At 31.3% G+C, this 22,619-nt stretch overlaps 1 protein-coding gene across 1 annotated transcript; it reads right to left on the bottom strand.

Annotated features, from left to right (window-relative positions):
* Positions 1–10,544: 10,544 nt before the first annotated feature.
* On the bottom strand, positions 10,545–12,205 carry LOC131015114 (sugiol synthase). The gene has a single exon (XM_057943365.1). It carries the CDS (start codon positions 12,069–12,071, stop codon positions 10,587–10,589), a length of 1,485 nt encoding a protein of 494 aa, XP_057799348.1. The 5' UTR covers positions 12,072–12,205; the 3' UTR covers positions 10,545–10,586.
* Positions 12,206–22,619: the final 10,414 nt, after the last annotated feature.

The following is a 22,619-nucleotide window of genomic DNA, read 5'->3' as shown; positions in this document are numbered from 1 at the left end:
TTATGACTCATGCATAGCACGGAAATGCATGTTAGTTAGTATAATGTCTTTACATAGCCATTGCTCGATTGGTGTGAATACTATAATAAAATTGTCCTTGTTTTGCTTGTAATTACGATGTAATGATCTATATATTAGTCTGCACGGATCGAGAGTGAACCCTAATTAAAAATGAAGTTCATCAATTTATTAGTTAGCAAATACTAACAAATTGCAATTCTAATCCTAAAAAACAAGGTCGGCTACAAAGAACTATGCATAGATGGTTTCAGATATCAAAATTAACTATAAAATATTAAGTTCGAGATTTAAAGTTTATGAACTTAGACCAACACAATATCCAAATCTGAAGAATTTAAAATTTTAATTAGTTTCATATACATCAATTATCTAAAAGGTTTTTAAGTCTTAGAAGCGCGCAAATAAAATCAAAAGAATTTAAAAGAAATGTTGTTTTACAATAAAATTCGGGATTTCAAGTTTAGTATATTAATTTTTAACTTTTTATACACATATTATCCACTTTTTGATGATGAAAAACACAATCAGGCTATCAATTATATAGTAAGAGGAAAGGTACATCCAATTAATTCCTCGATTTAAACATTTTTAAACACTTAAATATCTATCTATTTCGTTGACTTATGTGTAGACTTAAAGAAATATAATTAATAATCATGTGTCCACCACTAATGTGGCAATATTAATTAGGAAGGAGAATTAATAAATCTTAATCTAATTAAAATTATCACATCAGTAGTGGACACGTTATGTTTGCTCACGGTGAATAGGTGATCGGATTTGTAATTAATATAGCCCGATTTATTATTATTATTATTATTGAGAGAGAGAGTCTACTCGTCGGTATTAGATGACTTGTAAGTTTATTTTAAAAAAGCGTTGTGAATGATCACCCTCAAATCCCAGTCCATCTTCGTCATAATAAAATTATTTGACTCTCACCAATCACTGCAATAAAAAATTCCACCTAGAAAACTTGATAGTTAATATTCGTTTTTAAATATAACTAGCTTTCATAGCATAAATATTAGTTATCAAATCTCGTGTCACTATTGAAAAAAAAAAATTATAATAGATATGTCATATTTAATTTTTTTAAATATGATTTACCCATTTTATATAATTAATCTACGTGTGATTGTATAAGAATGTCACCTAGCGTGCACTAAATAGCGATTGTCAATTCTCATGAACACACACACTACTTTTAATGTAAAACTACAAATTACTTGCACTTAATCTATAAAGTAACTTTATACATTAATCTATACAACATTATCTACATGCACTTTCATGGTTTCGGATCCAAATTTTATAGCGGGTGCAATTACAGTGCATTTACAAGACCGTATTTATTTTATAGGTTAAGTACGAGGTTCATAGTTTTTACGTTAAATAATATTTTTGCTATAATCAATCATAATAAGGATTCAGTGATAATGACCAAATATAGTGATAAATGAGAATGAATCTAAAACGTAAGCTATTAATTTATTCAAATTTATCGTGTAAATAAAAATAACGAATAAGCCAGGTATAGATCTATAAAATAAGCTATTTGTAATGCATGAATAACCGTTTAACCAATGTTCGAAATTTGGAGGAGGCGAAAATTTCACTTTATTAATTTAATACTCTATTATGCATTACAAACAGCTTATTCGTTTATTCTCATTTCTCACGAAAATCAGTCATAATCATTATAATATAATAATATATTCGTGGTTACAAAGTATTCAAGGATTTGATCTATTATTTTATGAATTTATGACCAGCAAATTAATCTTAATTAAGTCAATCAAATACCTAAAAGTAAGAAATCAGAAAATCCGATCGAGAAACACGTGTATAAAATTAAGGACCGACGTTGAATAAAATTATTATTAGCTAGGATGAATGTATTATTCAGCTCCAAAAATATTTTTAAAAAATAAATAAAGAGACTTTTGAGCTGCTTGTTTGACCGACCAGCGTATTGGTTATATTAGAATTACACAAATTTCTACTTTGAATGTTGACGAAGAAGAACAATTAACTTCAATAAATTACACAAAATTCTGTTGGGTTAATATGCAAAAATACCCCTAACGTTACCACTCCAACTACACTTAACCTAACGTTGATAGCAACTAACACCCTAAAATTTATTAAATACTACAATTAAACTCATGAACAATAATTTCTTTCACAAAATTAAGAAATTCATTTTTTTAATCTATATAATACTCCCTCCATCCCAGCTTTTTGTATCCACTTTTAGTAGTATTTACTACTAAAAGTGGATATAAATACTACTAAAAGTGGATACAAAAAGCTGGGACGGAGGGAGTATATAGAGGAGTTTTCTCCCTCCATTTTTCCCACAATTTTTTTTTCTCTCTCTTCTGCATCAATTTTTTCTTTATTTTTCATCTCTTTTTTCTTTTACAATTTTAATACTTTTCTAAATAATATCAAATTTAATTTATGAAGAAATATTTAACAAGCATTTTATGTTTAAGTTTGTAACATAATATTTAATATGGCATAAAAATTATTAAAAATAAATTTAAAATAAATAAGTTATTAAAATTTTAAAATATTCTATTTTTTTCTCTTTGTTAAAATTTTACAATTCTTTTATTTATGTTTGCGTATGAAAATATTTATTTATATGAAAAAATTGATGGGAGAAAAAATGCTGAGAAAAAATGGAGGGAGAAAACTCCCCTTTTATATATTATATAAATTAAAAAAATGAATTTCTTAATTTTGTGAAAGAAATTTTGTTTATGAGTTTAATTGTAGTATTTAGTGAATTTTGGGGTGTTAGTTGCCATCAACATTAGATTAGGGACTTAAATGTAGTTGGAGTGGTAATGTGGGTGTTTTTGCGTATTAACCCACCTTTTGATCAAGTCATGGTTAATTAAAAGTAAGTACATAAATTTTGTCTTGTTTGTAGAATTAAGTACATTAATTTCTGACCAATCACTGCAAGCTGATCATGACTCTTACAATAAATTAATATGACTTGCTATTATTGATCTTTTCGGTATATCGTATATGATGTAGTACTAGTTATATATATATGTGAAAAATTACCATTTTGGTCCTTAAGTTTATGTATTGTTGTTTGCTACGTGGCTAAACTTACTTCAAATAATTTATAATTAAGTTTCGACAATTTATAAGGTGTAATGTATTAAGAACTTACATATAAATTGTCAAGAGATATTTGATAATTTAGTTTAAAAGTTCAAATTGAGAATTAGGAGGTCAGAGGAAAAAATATTACGGAGAAATAAAATTAAAATAATATATGTTACAAAGTCTCACAATGTAAATACTTAAATGCTAGTGCTCTTTTAACTTTTATAACATAATTAAGAGGGTGTTTAACTTATTGACTAAGCTTATTTTAAAGAGCTTACTAGTGAAGCTTATAAGATGTAGTTTCTTAAAAGTTTATAAGTATCAAAATGTTTGGATAATTGAGCTTATAAGTTAGAGAAAAAAAATATTTGTTAGATAAAGAAAATCGAAGAGATATGAATTTGAGGGGTATGTGATAAAAAAATAACAAATTATAGTTAAATAATATTTATAAAATGATTGTTGCGCATAAGATTATGACAAAAATAACTTTGAGTAGATGAACTTATTTTTTTAGGAGCTTATAAGTTCTTGGAGCTTATTTTTAGAGCTTCTAAATTATTTAGGAGTTTATTTTGTCAAATGCTTTGAATGAGTTTATATAAAGTTCCTCTACCCCAACTTCTTTTTTCATAATCTTATACCGATCAACAACCATTTTATAAATATTATTCAACTATAATTTGTTGTTTCAATCATATACTATTTCAAGTTCATCTCTTTTCGACAAGCTTATAAATTAAATTATCCAAACACCTTGACAACTTATAAGCTCTTGCGAAACTACATCTTATAAACTCTTGGAACATTTTATAAACTATTGAAATTGATAAGCTATTTAAAATAAATTTAGTCAAACACCTTCTTAGCCGGCCCGACATCAAAATTGTAGAGATTATGCAAAAATAATGTAGCTAAAATTGGGAGGAAAAAATTATCCTTAATTTCTTTTTTCCATATGATAATACTAAGGTTTTTTTTTCCTCTTTATTAAAAGAAGGGTTAATGATCAAATATATCCCAATTTTTATCAATATATTATTGTCACAACCCAAAACCATTTATTTTCTTTACAATTGTTTTATTTGAAATTATTAAAATTTTCAGCTATAAAGTGTTTGAAAAATATTTGATTTATTGAATTAATGTTACTCTAATCGTGCCTCTAGTAAAAAAAAAAAACAAACAAACTTACATGTATAAATAAATTTTTGTAGTGATAAATGTTTATTTATATAATTATTTATAGTAAGAAATCTACATACTTAAATGTATATATTTAAATTTATAGTACTATAGTTTATTTTATTACATATGTGCACGAATTAAATATATATACATGTACATGGTTATCAAAGTTATATATATATAAATATTACATGCATGCACCCCTACGTGGATTGTTTTTAAAGGATGATAAAGCAAGCTTACAAGGTTTACTCATCAAACCTATACATTTTTAAATTTATGTTTTGACACTATAAATAGAGATGCTTTGAGCTGATATTTTCGACCATCAAACATAAACATTAGAGCTTGGATACATTAAGGTATATATATATTTTTATTATTATTAAGTTATATATATATATATATATATTATTAAATTATATATTAATTATTTTTAGTTAATATTAAATTATGTTTAATTTTATGGGATTAGGTGCGGCACGACTATGACATTGACTTTGATTTGAATTACTCAAGCTAATTTTCAAAGGTCAAATTTCAGGTGTGGGATTTATTCATTGCATGTTGTGGTTAATTGTTGTCCATTTTAATATTATGTGTTTACCATATGTGAGTTAAATTAAATATCGCTAGGGGCCAGCATAATTGGTCCAGGATGGTAAAGATCCTTGGTATGCCACAATGCGATATACATGTTAAAATTATGATTGCAATCATAGTCGCCAGGGGCCAGCATAATTGGTCCAGGATGGTAAAGATCCTTGGTATGCCACCGTGCGACTATCAGTTATGAATTTTATGATCATATGTGTTACCATTTTATTAACGTGGACAATGATTGCATGTTCTCACACTGAGTGTACTCTGTATACTCATCCCATATTTAACATTTTCAAGTTTCTCAAATCGGAGGCGCGTGGAAGGTCGAATGGTGCAACAAATTATTTTTAAAAAATGATATTTTATTTGTAATGTATTTTATAATTAAAATATTTATTTCTTTATTTTCACATTAAATATCTATTTATAGTCATGATTTTCCGCGTGCGTTTTCATTTAAAATTAAATTGGATTTGGGTGTCACAATTATATCCCAATTTTTAATAATTTTCTCAATTCTATCTCAATATTTAAAAACTTATACTAATTTTTATCACAACATTCTCAACTTGTATCAATTCTATCATTTATTGTCTGAGAAATTAATTTATTCTAAACTGCTAACTAAGACAACATGAAATATAGAAAATATCGAACTGTTAAATTTGATTCAATAAAAAAAAAATCCTACAAACTGTGAATAATATTACATTCGGTTTGACACTTTCTTTTGTCACTTCTCTCAAAATTAGCAAGAAAAATAGGAACAGTGAAAATCATATACTAATTCTGTAACAAACAGCTTGGCCAACATATAAAAATCGGTTTTATGTCGTCTTATTGACCAATTTAGAATGAATTAATTTCTCAGAAATAATTGATAGAATTGAAACAAAATAAAAATATTAGGATAGAATTGATAAATGATAAGTATTAAAGGTGGTGATTGAATTTATATAGTGGTTACAAATTGGGATAAAATAAATAAAACCACCGAAGATTGGAATAGAATTGACCACTAATCCTAAAAGAAAATTATTTAGTATACATTTGATTTGAAGACAGAATGCATTGTAATAAAATTACCCAAAAGTGGGTTCAAGATTCGTCACCCATGGAGAAATTAATGTTCAAAAATCAGAACTACTACATTAGTCAAATGTTACTTATAAAATAGGCCCATAACAAAGTTATGAGATCCAATTTCAAAAAAAAAAAAAAACAAAACAAAGTTATGAGATCCAACATCTCTTGCATATCCTCATCTAAGATGGACGATTCCAAATTTGTCTCCGAGAGAATGCGAACCGCCAAAATTGAGTCCAAATACATCGTCACAGGATTACGCAAAGCACCAAGCTACGAATAGCCTCGTATAGGGGTGATGAACGGGTCGGATACGAAATAATCGTAGTCGAAATTCGAGTATCAGTACTCAAAATTTAACGTTTATGTTATTCATACCCAAACCCAAACGGTATTTGGTTATCGGTTAAATGAGACGGTTATATGGATCGGATAAACGGGTAACCAAAATACCATAAAACAAATTTAGATATGTTAGAGGGTAGCCATTTAGTAGAATTTATTTAATCAATTCACATTCACGATTCCTCGTGTGATGATTCCATGAACAAGTTAATGATTTCATTGAGTTGAGAATACTTTAATAGAGTTTAATAATTTATTATTGATTGCTCTATTATATTTGACTATTTATAAGTTTATTTAATTATTAATTTTTAAATTGATACATTTCCTTTCATGTAAAGTTGTAGTTATATTATAAATATCAATTAAATATATTTATATTAATAAATTATATTTTATAATTTTAAGATTAATTAAATCGGTTAATCAAGTATACCCGATAACCAAAAAAATTTCAATACTCATACCCATAATCGTACCATTTAGTCAAATATTGGGTATCGATCACCCGATAACCGGCGAATTTCGGTTCGGTTCGAATATAACCAATATCCAATATAAGCTGTTTAAAATAAGTTTAGCCAAACACCCTCTAAATATTTTAGATTCAAATTTCATTGACACTTTTATAAGTTTGAACTTGTCATCACTCATCAGGATTACTTGTAGTCCTACAGACCAAGAACTCAATCTGCAACAAGGTCTCGTAACAACGATGGCTTCCCTTTGTTTTCCTCCTAATCCTAGGTAGAAGGACCGAAAGCAAGATTTCACTCTTAGCTCGGCCAATCTATCTATACCTAGGACCAGTGTGGATTCGTCAGTCAACATAGAGATAGTCAGTTGTCACATTATATCCGATTTGCGGATTATTGCACATAAATAAACATAAGTTTATCCAATACATACCAAAACAACGATTTCAAATTTCGCCGATCCGCGAGAATCTCATTCTTGATAATTTATGAGCTCTAGACAAAATAAGAAATAAATGTTTTGTTGCATTGAGTTGACAATTGATGGATCCAAGAAAACATACCATTATTTGTTTTGAGAATAAAATCATAATTAAAAAAAAGAAAAAAGAATTAACATAAAGTAATTTTTCATCGACTTTATACTGGCTATAAACTAATTTTTCAAAATTCAAATCAAATTTGTATTGATTCCTTACGGTCGTGAATTCGTGATCGTCAACACTTCACGTGATAACATGACAGCAATTCTTGCTTTGGGTCCTTAATTTTTAATTATCCACTGTTGAATATGAGCCTTTCTTATAGTAATTGATTTTGTAGCAACGTCAGCTTGACTAACATAAAACTATTGTTGTGAACTAAAATATTATCATATGACAAATCTTATCTGAGAACTGAGAACACATCATTGACACGTAACGTTATTATATTTGTCATAAAATTAATTACACTAGAAAAAATGGGGAAACAATAATTAAATTTTTGGTTATTACAAAATTTGAATCCAAATGTTATATTCATCGTAGATTTTCATGATCGAATGACCGAGAATATTTCTTTACTCTCTTTTTTAAAGGCTCATGAAAAGTAAATGGAAAAATTGCACTGAAAATTTCGGAGGAAAGCTAAATTCGTGATGTATGAATTTTAGTTGTTCATATTCTTGAATTATTTATATTTTAATGGAATTTTATATATATATATATATATATATATATATATATATATATATATATATATATATATATATAGTTAGTTAGTTAGTTAGTTAGTTAGTTAGTTAGGTACTTTGTAGTATATGTACCAGAACCTTGAATAAGTTTTTAGGTAATATATGTAGTATATCAACCTATTAGTAATAAAAGTGAAATTAAATAATAAAAAATAATTATATACCCTAATTAGATCTAATTAGAATAAATCCTAGTTAATAATCACAAAACCAAACTAAAGTTGTGAAGTGGGACATCATATGCGGTACACTTAGGGTGTAATCAAATCGAGCTTAACCGAATAGTGATATGCTCAAGTTTGATTTGTTTAATATCACGTCGAATCTCGAATTTTGTTTATCAAATACTACTTTGATGCTTACGAGCTTAATCAAGCTCATACGAACTTTCTAAATTTATATTAATTCTCAAAATATTGATTATTTTATTTTGAAAATAAATTATTTCATTCAAAATAATAAATAAATAAATAAATAAATAAATAATTTTCTTATAACAATCAGAGTTAATTAGAGATTTAATAAAATAATTATTAATTTTAGTAGATTAATATAAGTTGTATATTCTAATGTTTATTTTATTTTAGCTGAATCATTTAACTTTACGTGTTCCAGACTAGTGACATGATATTTGATAAATAGTGACACTTATAAATATAACTAATGAAAATTGTAGTAACATGTTGTAGTTGGGAGCTATTATGCCTTCACAAAAAATAAAGATGTCACTAAATTTAGTGATATTTAAACGTGTAATTATTTTTTTAACATGGCATGTGAAAGTATATCAATTTTTTATGTCAATATAATTTATAAATAATTAGTTATTTGAGAAAAAAAATACTAATAGTAAAAAGTAATACTATAATAATATTTGTGAGTGTGTACGATACATTCACACACACACAGAGTATATTGTGACACCTACGCGTAACAAAAACATTTTATAATAGTTTTGGATATCATAAAATTTGTTATATGGATAAACGTCACAAAATTTGTTATATTCTTTTTGAATTATCTTACTAAATTTTTTATATTTTAAAATGTAATAAAATTTATTTATATTTTTATATGTAGCTAAAATATTGATGTACATGTGTATTTTTAGTTGTTTATATTCTTAAATCTTTTGTGCTTTAATAAAATTTAATATACATAATTAGATAATTTTCAGTGCAGAAATCGAAGAGTTTGATGTCGACGTAATCGAATGAAGGAAGGATTGAAAAGAAGGGACTTTAAAACAAATTTATGAAGAATCCAAAAGATAACAAGAAATTATAATCTTACTATGAATCTGCCACAATTATAACTTGTGGAAATGGGCTTTGGCTTATTTTTAGGCCCACTAACGAATGTGGCGGGTGAGATAGGAACTTCGGTTTATTAGTTTGACTTTTCTTGAGCAACTAATCAATCTTGGGTTGGGCATGCAGAAATATCTTGGCGGCGGAAGGCAAGAGTGTGGAGTGATAAGTTTTATCTTTGTTAGTTATTGTTTCAATAATTTTATTGCATTAATTACTTTTGAATGGACTGACTGAAGTTTTGTCGCATATTTAAGGTGTGATGGTCACATCAAATTCGTTCTTTAGAAAATTAAGTACATTAATCTATTTTCTGTGATTTGACTTTATTTATTGCTATACTTATTTAATTATTGAAAGGATTGCTATATTCATTCGGTGGCAAAGGACGACTAAGTATATAGATACATGTGTCGTTGTGGCTAAGCTTTATTACTCCCTCCGTCCCATGAAGCATGACACACTTCTTTTCGGCACGAGAATTAAAAAGTTGGTATTTTGTGTGTTAAATGTGGTAGGTGAAAAAGTGAAAATATGAATAAAGGGTAAATTTTTTGCCATTTTTAGAAACGTGTCATGCTTCGTGGGACAGACCAAAAAGGAAACTGTGTCATATTTCGTGGCAGACCAAAAAGGAAACTGTGTCATGTTTCGTGGGACGGAGGGAGTACATGCAAAGATGTAGTAATAAAATTGTTTTTTACGTCACATCTTATTTAGTTGACTCATAATAAGAACACGTACGGCATAAATTACAACAATATATTTCAAACAAAAAAGTCAAACACGTGCATCACAAGGACAGTTACTAGTGTGTTTAAGATCGTGTTCTAGTCAAACACTTGTTGTTCTAGAGAGCCTTACCATACTCCCTCCGTCCGTCAAGATTATGGCAATTTGCTTGGGCACGGGATTTAATAAAATTGATGATGATTTTGATGTAGTGGAGAAAGGGTCCCACCACTTTATGAGATGAGTGGTTGTGATTGAATTTTGAGTGGTTTTTTTGTAAATAAAGAGTATTAGTAAGGATAAAATATTAAAGAGGATGGTGGGACCATTGCCATAAAAGGAAAGTGACATAATCTTGGCGGACGCCCAATATAGTAATTGTGACATAATCTTGGCGGACGGAGGGAGTATTTCATAATTTATCTAAAAAATTGTGAAGTATATAATATATATATATCATGCCTTATACGGAACGATCCTGAGCGGCACAGCCCTGCGCACGGCGAAGCCAAACAACACGCCCTGGTGCTCGGCGAGGGGCGCATCGGGGCGTTCGAGCTTCCAGTCGAAGTTGTGAACGAGCGTGGCGGTGACGGTGTGCAGCATGCGGTTGGCGAGGGGCATACCGGGGCAGACCCGCCGACCCGACCCGAAGGGAATGAGCTCGTAATCCTGGCCTTTGAAGTCGATCTTGTTATCGAGGAAGCGTTCGGGTTGGAAGGCGTCTGGATTGTTCCAGATGGTGGAGTCTCTGCCCATGGCCCACGCGTTGATGAGCACCTGAGTCCCCTTCGGGATGAGGTAGCCGTTGACGACTTGATCGCTCTCGGCCTTGCGAGGAAGAAGGAGTGGGCCCGGCGGGTGCAGCCGCATGGATTCCTTGACCACCGCTTGCAGATACGGCAGCCTGGGCATGAGCGACTCGTCCACCACCTTCTCATCCCCCATCACGCTCTTCAGCTCCGCCTTCACCTTCGTCATCTTGTCCGGGTGCGCCACGAGCTCCTCCATGATCCACTCGATCTCGGTGGTGCTCGTCTCCGAACCCCCGACGAAGAGGTCGAGCATGAGATGCAGGAGGTGATCGGTCTTGAGCTTGTTGTCGTTGGAGTTGAGAATATCGACGAGCGTCTCGAGGAAGTCATCCTTCTTGGGGGCGTCGGGGTTGGCCTTTCTGGATTGGATTCTGTCGTTGAGATAGCCCTCGATTAGAGCGAGCAGTCTGCCGAAGTAGACGTCGGCCCTGCGCTTGACCCCCTGCGGGTCGAAGGGGCGGAGGATGGGGAAGTAGTCGGCGAAGTTGGGGACGCCGACGATGCTGGCGACGCCCTCGATGATCTCCTTGAACTCCATGGTGACCTTGGAGTCGAACTCGGTGGCCTGCATGGAGAAGAGGGTGGCGGACATGAGGTTGAGGGTGGTGATGAAGGCGGCCTCGCGGATGTCGATGGCGCGGCCCTGCTCGGAGCATCTGTGGGCGTGGTCGAGCAGCTGCTGCAGCTTCTGCTTGCGGAGGCCCTGGCTGTCTTCCATGCTCTGGTGCGAGAACATCTGCTCTTTGCATATCTTGCGCATGTCGCGCCACTCCGCCCCGATCGGGAGGAACCCCATCGAGATCTTGTCGTGGTCGCACGCGTGCACCGCCTGCGCCACCGTTCTGCCGGAGAACACCGTCCCGTATTTCAGCATGATCTCTTTCGCCATCTCCGGCGAGGACACGATCACGGTGTACAGGCTGCCGAGGTGGACCGACATCAGCGGGCCGTATTTCTTTGACAGTTTGGCGAATGTCTCGTGGGGTTGGGCCCCCAGCTGCAGCATGTTTCCGACGATCGGATACGGGAATGGCCCCGGTGGGAGGTTCCTCCGCCGCCGGGAAGAGATAAACCATGTTGCGGCGCTGATGAAAAAGAGTGCAGCCAGAAGAGGAAAAGAATCCATATTTTCTCTTCTTGTTTTTCCCTCTTTAAATGTTTATGTCTGAAATATTGGGGGGACCTTGCTTTCCTTTTATAGCTGCTTATGGTATGCTATGTTATGTACGGGTCATGGTCTTCATATTATGCCTAACAATTTTGACTGTTTTAATCTAATTTATTTTCTTGTATAAGATTGGAACGAAATTGGTGAACAAAAGTGGCGCACTTTTTCCTTACTCCTTAGATCAACACACACACATACACATTTTAATATTTTTTTATTAATTATACAAGTAAATAAAAAAAATCTTTACCTTAGGTGTCAACACAAACACCCACTTTAATGTTTTTTTTTTTGGTAATTATATAAGAAAATAAAAAATAAATTAAAAATCACACGACAATGGACTCAAACTCAAAATCTTGTGCATTAACCAACTACCGCTAGACCAACACAACTATACAAAATATTTTTAATTAGTAGTGATGTGGCTGCATTAATATTTTCCAGCCCCTCCCTAGGACCCTAGCTCTAAGATTAGCTTTTGCAGTTTCTGCTATATGATAGCTATGTCATCCTACTTGTTTTTGTCTTTAATTTTCTCTATTTAGTTTGGACACTTGATTTTTTAATTTTTTAGCCTACGCTACTATGTTGGTACATGTTAATGTCCAAGACTTGAGTTTCTGAGTTTGAGTCCATCGTCGTGCGATCTTTAAATTTCTTTATTTGCTCTTGTTCAATTTATAAAAAAAAAAAAATTTAAAAAAGAAGAAGAAGAAGCCTATGCCACGTACTGTATATATGCACTGTGCTTATATTCTTGATTATCTCGTGATTCTCGATTATTATCTTACATAAAACCTTTTATTATTTTGTAAATAATTTATTTTTCTTCACTTTTTTTAGAGGTTATATTTTTCTTCTTGTTAGACTATCCCCATCAGTGACTTTCCCTCAACCCAACCCTCAATTAAAATATTCATTTCTCCTCTCTTCCACATACACAACCCAACCTTTATCTTATTTCTACTCTCATTAGTGACACTCACATGACCTAAATATTTTTCTATTTTGTTTTATTTTTATTCTTATATTAGCCATAATAATTTTAAATGTATTTACAAAATTTTAAAAACAGAGAAAAATAAATAATTTTTAAAATTCAATATTTATTTCATCATAAAATGAAAATTACAAGAGTTAAATAAAAATAAAAATACATAAAGCATATTGCAAATACATATAGGAAATTTAAATTGCAAATATATATAGAATTTTTGTTTCAATTTTTAATTTTTTTATATCACAATTCATTATTAAAAATTAATATTTAACATTATATATATATATATAAGTGACACCCAATGAAATGGTGCCACATGGAAGTCACTCTCGTATGCCTCATAGGCGGTTAGCCAACCAATGTCATGACTTTGTGATGATTTCTCATTTATTTTATTAATTAAGCTTTTTGTCTTTTATGGTGACATTATAGAAAAAGTCACCAATGGCACTAGTCTTAGAGGATTTATTTTTCTTGACTTGTTTCCTCTTTTCCAGTCCAGAAAGAAGGAGGCCCATCGGGGTCGTTGTGCGACGGCCGTTGTTTATTTTGACATTTTCAATACATATATTTTTTTAGGAAAATTCAATACATATATATATATATATATATATATATATTTCCAGTTTTCCACACAATGATTATTATTTGGTCAGTCAATTATAGAACGTGATTTAACTGGAATTTGGATAATCGATATTTCTGTTGCAATAATATTACATGATATTGATAATGTAAAGTTCATCATAGCTTTGAGAATATTTGTACTTAATTAGACAAAAGCCTTTCAAAGTACTAATGAAATAAAATTACCAGCGCAGTTAATTATATTATTTTATTAAAATATTAAGAGGAGAAGAAAAGATAAATATTCGGTTCTATAATAATGTATCTCTTAGACGGTTGGAGATGCGTATTATTAACTTTATAGATTCATTTTCTAGGGAGTAGTAGTTATAATACAAACTTTCCCGGTAGAAACTATGACGAACAATATTTTATATACATGATAATCAATCGGGGAGGGCTAGAATAAAAATATATTTTTTTGTATAAAATATTAACCATTTTCAACCCTTAGATCATCAAGATCTACGGTTAATTCATTACCTTGTTGGATGAATTCAGGTCCTCAGTTCGAATCCCAAAGGTAACAAAAAAATTATTTTTCGCAATTCATACCTTTATGCAGTGAATTCATACGTGTTCAACATAAAATCCATACATTTTAATGCATTTTTATTTTATACAAAAAAATGTGTTTTCATTCTAGCCATCCTCATCATAATCAATATATCCAGTTCTTAACATTTTTCATATGGCAAAAGGAATGCATATCCATGTAGATAAAACTTGGGAAATAATATTAGACATTTTTTTATTATTATTATACCCTTACACAATTTGCAAAATTATACAACTTAATTTTAGTGTAAAATCAAATTTTATGTAACATTGTAAATAACATTATTATTATTATTATAGGTTTTTCAAGTCCGTTCACCTAGGTGTAATATTAAATTTGTTTTGCCAATGAGGCTTAGCTCAAGTGATAAATATGAGACATCCAAAGACTCTCATTTGCGAGAGTCTTGAGTTCAATTTCGGTTGCATGTGGTGTAGTATCATATTTGTGTGGTGTAGAAGTCCCACCTGGATATATCATCGACTACTATATATTGGGCGTTGCCTCCAATAATTATTGCTTTTTTTTTTTTATGTCTATGCTTTTTGTAATATAGTAATATTACATTAACGCTTATTAGAAACTTGAAATTATAAAAAGATCAATAGTCCAAATTGATTTCTAATTATAACAAGGATAAAAAATCGAAACTAATTACAAAAACGACGTTTAAGAGAATTTCTCACTCTGGAGTCTGGACTGCAGATTTGTACTGTCCTAGTAGTCAATATATATAGATATATATATATATATATATATGCATTCTTGACATAATTTGTGGAAAATCATGACAAAAGTAATATTGTCAACATATGTGTGAAAACAATTTGATTTATCCATTTTAATTTTCAATGTATAGTTTAAATTTTGGGATCACATTCAAATCGTGTCATGACTATTTGAGTATTGAAGAAGACGAAATGGAAGCACGTTTAATGGAATTTTGCAAAGCAGTTTTTTTCTCGGGCGGAAAGTAATATATAAATCATTTATTCTTCCCATTCTTCTTCTGCTATTTATTTGGTCTTCCATTGAAAATTTTGAGTGCGGCAATAGCGATAATGCAGACATGTACAAAGAAGTTATTCAAAATTTATGATCATATATTTTAATTTGGTTTTTAGCAGTATTATGTTAATATCAGTACTCTTATGAATTATTCACTATATACATCAAATTTAAAAAAATATTCATACCATAATGCAGACATGCATCGCATGGGTATAGAAATTAAACTTATTCTCATAATAACATGGTATCAACTTCAAGCGGCATGATCTATTAAGTGGGTACCTTTTTTTCTTTTCTTTTTTGGAAATAGATAATCAATAATTATTTTTAAAATCATTTTTGATTTAATTATTAATCTTGTTTGAAGTGGAGTCAGTTTAAAATCATTTTTTAGGCTAAATTGTTCAGCACAATTAAACTAATTAATATACAATGATCTAGCCCAAATTTGAACCACAGAGTACATATCTTTTCTTTATTATAAGTACAATAACTTTTTCAAATTTCTATAAATCTCAACTTTTAAACAAGAACACAACACAAAAATTATCGTGTTAATTATACGAACGCAACATGCGTCAAACGTACAAGAGTATACGATACGGAATTATTATATTCTTATTTTGTCAACACGATAAGGACACAAACATGATAAGATTGGACACTGATCATATCGTGTCAAAATTCTCCGGCAGTGAGCCCTACCGCGCAGCGCATAAGTGTCCAACTACACATGTGGTCCATGCTCAATATAGCAAACGAATTAATAGCTAAAAAACATGAGAAATAATAATTAATGTGTTAGGAAAAATTGGAGGAGTGGCCTTACTTCTCCATGAAGCTCTTTGTATAGAGAAAGCGAATGTGCAGATGCGATTTATATAGACGTTAATTATGTTATTAAAAGGAAAATTAAGATCTAATTATATAGCGATTGATGGTAGGCACACAAATTCTGGTGTTGATGGAAATTCACTATTATTCCGGCTCTATGTCTATGCGTTGTTTCCATTAATTATATATATAGTAAATCCATATATATCTTCATGTGCTTGCATGCATGAATTCGATGCCAAACTATTATGAAATTTGTAGTATTTCAGACAAAATTATAATGTTTAATTCTTATTGATTACAAGGTGTATCTGCCAACTATGTACAAGTCTGTGCTGCATATATATATATATATATATAGATAATGATACTTTGATTACTCATCTATATATAGACAAAATAATACTCCCTCCGTCTCCAAAATAAGTTCCCCTTTGGGGATGGCACGGGTTTTAAGGAAAAATGGTAAAATGTATTGATAGTGTAGAAAAATATGTTATAATTAGTATTGGGAGTGGTGAAAATGTGAAAAGTAAGAATAAATAAAGTATTATTAGTGGTGGGGTAGTTGTCCAAAAATGGAAAGAAAGAAAGAGAAACTTATTTGGGAGACGTCCCAAAAAAGAAAAAGAATAACTTATTTCAGAAAAGAAGGAAGTACTATATTCTCATCTTATGTTTCTTCTCCAAGAGAAGAATCTGAAACCCATATCGTGCATTACAGTAAAAAATTGTTCATGAAAACGAAAGCTCACAATACTGCCAATCTTTTTTATTACCCTAATATCTTTAGTTAGGTTGGGTTAATTTGTGGTATAGAGTTTTTCCTCTAATAATATTGGCCTTTTGGAAAGATATATACACACGAAAATTTAAATTTTGATTTGTGGCAATGCGTTCTTCTTCAAAGGTTAGCACAAGTAACAATCTGAGGTTTCTAAAGATTCTCCTTTGTGAGATGTTTTGAATTCAATTTCACATGTGTACGGTATAGTTTTTCCACTATTAAGATATCATATTAAATCCACACTATACTTCTTCAAAAGAAACCATTAGCAATTAAATTACAAATTAAATTTCAAGACATATGAATATTGATATCGTATATATATTCGTATTTGTTAAGTTTATTAAAAGTCCGATATAAAGGCAACTTCTCAAAAAAAAAAAGTTTATATTACGTACAAGTAAAAATTTGTGATTTGAATAATTTTAACTTATTCGTAAAATACTATTCCCTCCGTCCCACTCCAATAGGCTCATTTTCCCTTTTGGGATGTCCCACTCTAATAGACTCATTTTTCTTTTTGGATAAAAAAGTTGTACCCCCTCCATCCACAATTTAATGTCCTACTTGCCTTTAAAAATATGTCCACAATTTAATGCCTTATTCTGCTTTTTGTACCATTTTACTCTTCTTCTTTTTCTATATTTACTACCCTTTGCCACTAGTGGACCCACCTTAAAACACATTTTATCATTTTCATATTCTATATTTACTACACTTTATCACTAGTGGACCCACTCACAATACCTTTATCACTTTAGTCAACTATCTTTATCACTTTAGTCAACTACCCTTAATTATATTTCATCCACATCACTTTTTTCAACTTTATTAGTCTTCGTGCTCACACTAAAGTGGGGCATTAAATCGTGGACAGAGGGAGTATTACTTAATTGGTACGGACCACACCACTTTACTACGATTTTTCTATTAAAAAGTAAGTTTTCTTAATCTCCATGCCCAAAAGAAATGAGCCTATTGGAGTGGGACGGAAGGAGTATCTAATAGTAAGATTTCCTAAAAAAAAAAATAGTAAGACGTAGACGGTATTAACTGCTGTTAAAGAATATTGCAGTCAAACCGTCTCATATAATATTGTAGACGTCAAACATATCGAGATAGAATTCTATGCCCAATTAGTTTTAATATAAATAGCAATAAATTAAACAAATTCTTCAGTCCAAAGGTGACTCAAAATGCTTTTTAGTGTGAATTTATTTTATTTTATTTATAATTCATAATCATAAAGTATATTATATTTGTGAATTGACATTACGTACTTTTTCCTATAATTTATAATCCCAAAACTTTTTAGTCGTAAATTAACAATATTTTATCAACTAATTTATGACTAAAATACTTTTTACTTGCAATTTAATTAATTAAGACTAACTAATTCAAATGAATTAAGGGCAAAATACTATTCTAAACTAAAATGTGATTGTTTGTTTTTTAATGTATGATTCAAAGGTTAACTAGGACTCAAGTACTAAACTATAACTTTCGATATATATTGGTTGAATATAAACATATAATATTGTTCCTGCTACACACGACATGATAAGGCATATTAATATATATTCAATCCAAATTATACCTTTATTTGTAAGGAGAAAAACAATTTGTATTCAATAATCAACTTACATTTGGTACATCTTCATTGGATAGACTGCTGATTACTGGTCAGTTGTCGAATTCGGAAATTACATAAGAAAATAAGATAAATAAAGCTACTTGAAGTCTTGATCAACGCGAATAAGTGTATATATACTTAATAAAATAAAATAAAGTAGAATAAATTTACTCAAAAATTCAAAACAAGAGACTCAAAAATGGGCGAATTGTCTTTGGTAAACAACGGCACTATTTGGGCATTCTCACATTCTGGTCTTCTCGCCTTCAGATCCTTCCTTTTACTCTCTTTTTCTTTTTTCTTTTTATTTTTTATCTTTTATGAGAAATAGTAATCATAATTTATACGCTTCTGTACTAGATTTTTTTTTTTTCCCTTTAACATGCTGAATGTATAATAAGACGAATAGCTTAGTGTGCATTTTATCTCTTAACCACACTCTAATTCCATCAATTTTATGTCCTCTTAAATAAGCCAATGACGGAGCATGAATAATACGTATATGAGAAAATGTTCAAAAAAAAAAAAATTGTAATTCTAATGAGAATATTCAAACATAACATACTTTAATCTTTTAGCAGTAGCAGTGAGGTTTAGGATTAAAATCTCACCATTTCCCCTCTCGTATCAATACATTAAATTGAAATTATTAATGGATTTGAATATAGGAGATCCGGAGAAAGTATAATTAATAGTATAATGGTTGGTCAAGTAGTTGCAATCATGTCGACAGAAAATATGTATATTCATATATATTTAATTAAATCGGATGATGGGGCATTTCGTCACTGAAAAAATGCCAATCAACGAGTAAATTTTCTTAAAATAAAAAATAATGCACGATATGATATGACACTATAACTAAAAACCACGAAAACTATGACCAAATGGTACCTATGGAAAATATATACAGGCATATATATAGATATATATAAGAATAAGGTACAATAAAAATCAATGTTAAAATTTTCAAAAAAAAAAAAAAAAATCAATGTTAAAATAAAAATTAGGGATTCTTTTTAGATGAAAATTGATCGTAGAATTTGTACTAAACGTAAGTCTTGGTCTACAGTTATAGTCAAGTTGAACATAAATCCATTTATAACACCATATTAATGTATTTTCCAAGATAGAGAAAATTAGAATCAACAAAAGATTAGATGGGGGAATTCCATGGATTAGATGGAAAATTAGAGAAAATTAGAACACAATGTGTGGAAAGTTTCTGTGGGGGGGTGGAGAGGGGGGTGGGGGAATTCCATGGATTAGATGGAGTGTGATGTGCTTGAAAAAATGTGATGGAGGTGTCGGTTTGAAAAATCTTGAGTGGTTTAATAGAGCTTTAGTGTTCAAGTGGTTTTGGAGATATCTGAATGACGGGGAGGCGCTATGGGTCAAGATCATCAGATCGATTCATGGTGATTTGGTGCGGGGGGAAAATGGGGGCTGGGCGGTTGAAAGGGGGAGAGGGAGACCAGGATGGTGGGGGAACATTGTGGAAAAGGGGGGAGGAAGGGGACGAGTTAGAGAGAGATATCTTGCGGATAATTTGGTTAGAACCATTGGGGATGGAATGAATACTAGTTTTTGGGAGGAGGTTTGGGTGGGGAGCGTACCGCTGAAATTCAGCTTTCCAAGGATATTTCAACTGAGTGAAGACAAAAAAGGAAGGGTGGGGGAATTCGGGAAATGGGAGGACGGAGAGTGGACGTGGGAGATGAGATGGCGTAGGGGGCTGAGAGGGAGGGAAGCGAGTAGTTTTAAACAACTCTTGGAGACTATTTCTGGTATTGTTCCTTGTACAGGAGAGAAGGACGGCTGGAGATGGAATGCAACAAAAGACGGCAAATTCACGACCTCTTCGGCCTATGAGACAATTGCTAAGGAAAAGAGAGACGAGGCGTCGTGCTCGGCGGTGGAAGCAGCGAAAGTGTGGAATGCACCTACAACTCACAAGGCACAGGTGACGGCATGGCGTAGCTTGAAGAATCGACTCGCCACATGTGATAATCTTCTCAAAAGGAAGATCCAAATTGCAGATGAGGAGAGATGGTGCAACGCATGTGTGATGGCCGAAGAGACGGTGGAACACGTGTTACTTCACTGCCCAAAAACTGAACAAGTGTGGAACTTTATTCAGCAATGGATCAACATCGAGACAGTGACACCAAAAGGTCTCTCTCAACACTTTCTCTCTTTCTTTCATGCGAGCAAAGATAAGAGATGGCGGAATTTCTTGAAAGGATTGTGGATTGGTGTGGTTTGGAGTCTGTGGCGATGTAGGAATGAGAGCAGGTTCCAAGGAAAGGTGTGGGATGTCCAAAAAGTTGTACAGGAGATAAAAGGGAGGATGTGGAGCTGGAATTCTATTTTTCACATTGTGGATATTAACATTCCTTTCTCATTGTGGTGTTCTCAGAAGATGGTCCTGGACTCTTTGTAATTTGGTACCATTGGTACCTCGTTTTCATATGTTATATTAAATTATCTTTACCGACCCAAAAAAAAAAAAAAAAAAAAAGAATCAACAAAAGATTGGTTGCTTTCTTGGAAGTTGGAAATGCAAGCTGTTTAGGGCTGTCTAATTGGTCATCTGATTTTGAACAATCCGTTAATCGAACCGAAATTCTCGATTTGGGTATTCAATAACCGAATTTTTTGGTTATCGGTTCAATTTCGGGTATCATTTTTAGAAAAATTTTGGGTATCGGTTAACCCGATAACCGAAATAACCGAAAATTATTTAATATATACATTATATATTTTTTAATTATTAATTCATTAATTTGTTTTTTTTAATCGATTCTTAGCTAAAATAAAATTATGATATATTTAAAGTATAAGAATGAGCATTAGTCTATTGGATATGTTGCTTTGTGTATTTTTTGGAGACCAGGGTTCAAATTCTCTATCTAGCAAATTATTTGAATTTTAATTTTTTAAATGGGTATTTCGGATACCCAAATAACCGAATCGGGTAACCGAAGCGGTTATTGGGTAACCGAACTCCTAAAACGGTTCGGAAATGGTTAGTGAAATATGACAATTTCGGGTTCGGACAACCGAAAATTCGGGTTGGGTAACCGAATCTGAACCGATCGACAACCCTAATGCTGTTTATACTGTTTATAGTCAAAATGAGAACTACCAAAAACAGATTTATGGTTGGATATAAATATCATTTACTTTAGTTTGTATTTTTATGGAACATATATTCCCTCTGGCCACATTTGTCATTTTGATCCGTCCGGATATCGTTTCCACTTCCATTTATAGAAGTAGGGTCCACAAACTTTCACTCGCAATGATAGTGGAACCCAAACTCCACTCATTACAATATCCACTACTATCCACCACTTTTCTTAAAATTTGCGTCGTCCATAATGTGGAAACGATATCGCAGACGGAGGGAGTATATGATTAGTTCATTAAAAAAAGTTAATGGTAGTTTTTATCCACTTTGAAAGACTGAAGTGTTTGAGAATTAATTGTTATCTTTGTTACTAGTATTCCACCCGTGTATATGCACGGGATAAACTGGTATAATTTTTTTTTATATAGAATTAAATATATACTTCATCCGTCCACTAATTCAAGGCCTACTTGCCTTTTTGGTCCATCCATCAATTCAAGGCCTATCTATTTTTAGTAAGTATTTATTCTTATTTTAATCACAAAAGTACACTTTCTCCACTAAATTCATGTCTTTTTGCTTTGACTTTAATAAAATGTGGGTCCCTTTCTCCACTCAACTAATAAAAATACATTTTTTCCACTCAACCAATAAAAATATATAATCTTTAAGGAACCAACTAATTTATTTTTTATTTTTTATAATTGCACCATTATAAATAGGGATGCTATGATGAAATAATAATAAGAAATAAAAATTTGATAATCGTTACATTTTTTTTTGAGCATTAGACAATTGGTACATATATATTAGTAAATCTAAGTTTTGAAGAACTTCTTTATAGACAATATTTATTGAACTTGATATGGTATTATTATTTTTGTCGCGTGCTAAAATCTTCAACCAACTTCGACTTTTT

This window comes from Salvia miltiorrhiza, chromosome 3 (genome assembly GCF_028751815.1).
Source record: "Salvia miltiorrhiza cultivar Shanhuang (shh) chromosome 3, IMPLAD_Smil_shh, whole genome shotgun sequence".
NCBI classification, from domain to species: domain Eukaryota; kingdom Viridiplantae; phylum Streptophyta; class Magnoliopsida; order Lamiales; family Lamiaceae; genus Salvia; species Salvia miltiorrhiza.
Note: the sequence above shows the minus strand (reverse complement) of the source record. Positions and strands in the feature narration are given on the sequence as shown.

Bases quoted from the DNA above. Each gene is read 5' to 3' on its own strand.
- LOC131015114 (XM_057943365.1), bottom strand. From the start codon at position 12,071: ATGGATTCTTTTCCTCTTCTGGCTGCACTCTTTTTCATCAGCGCCGCA.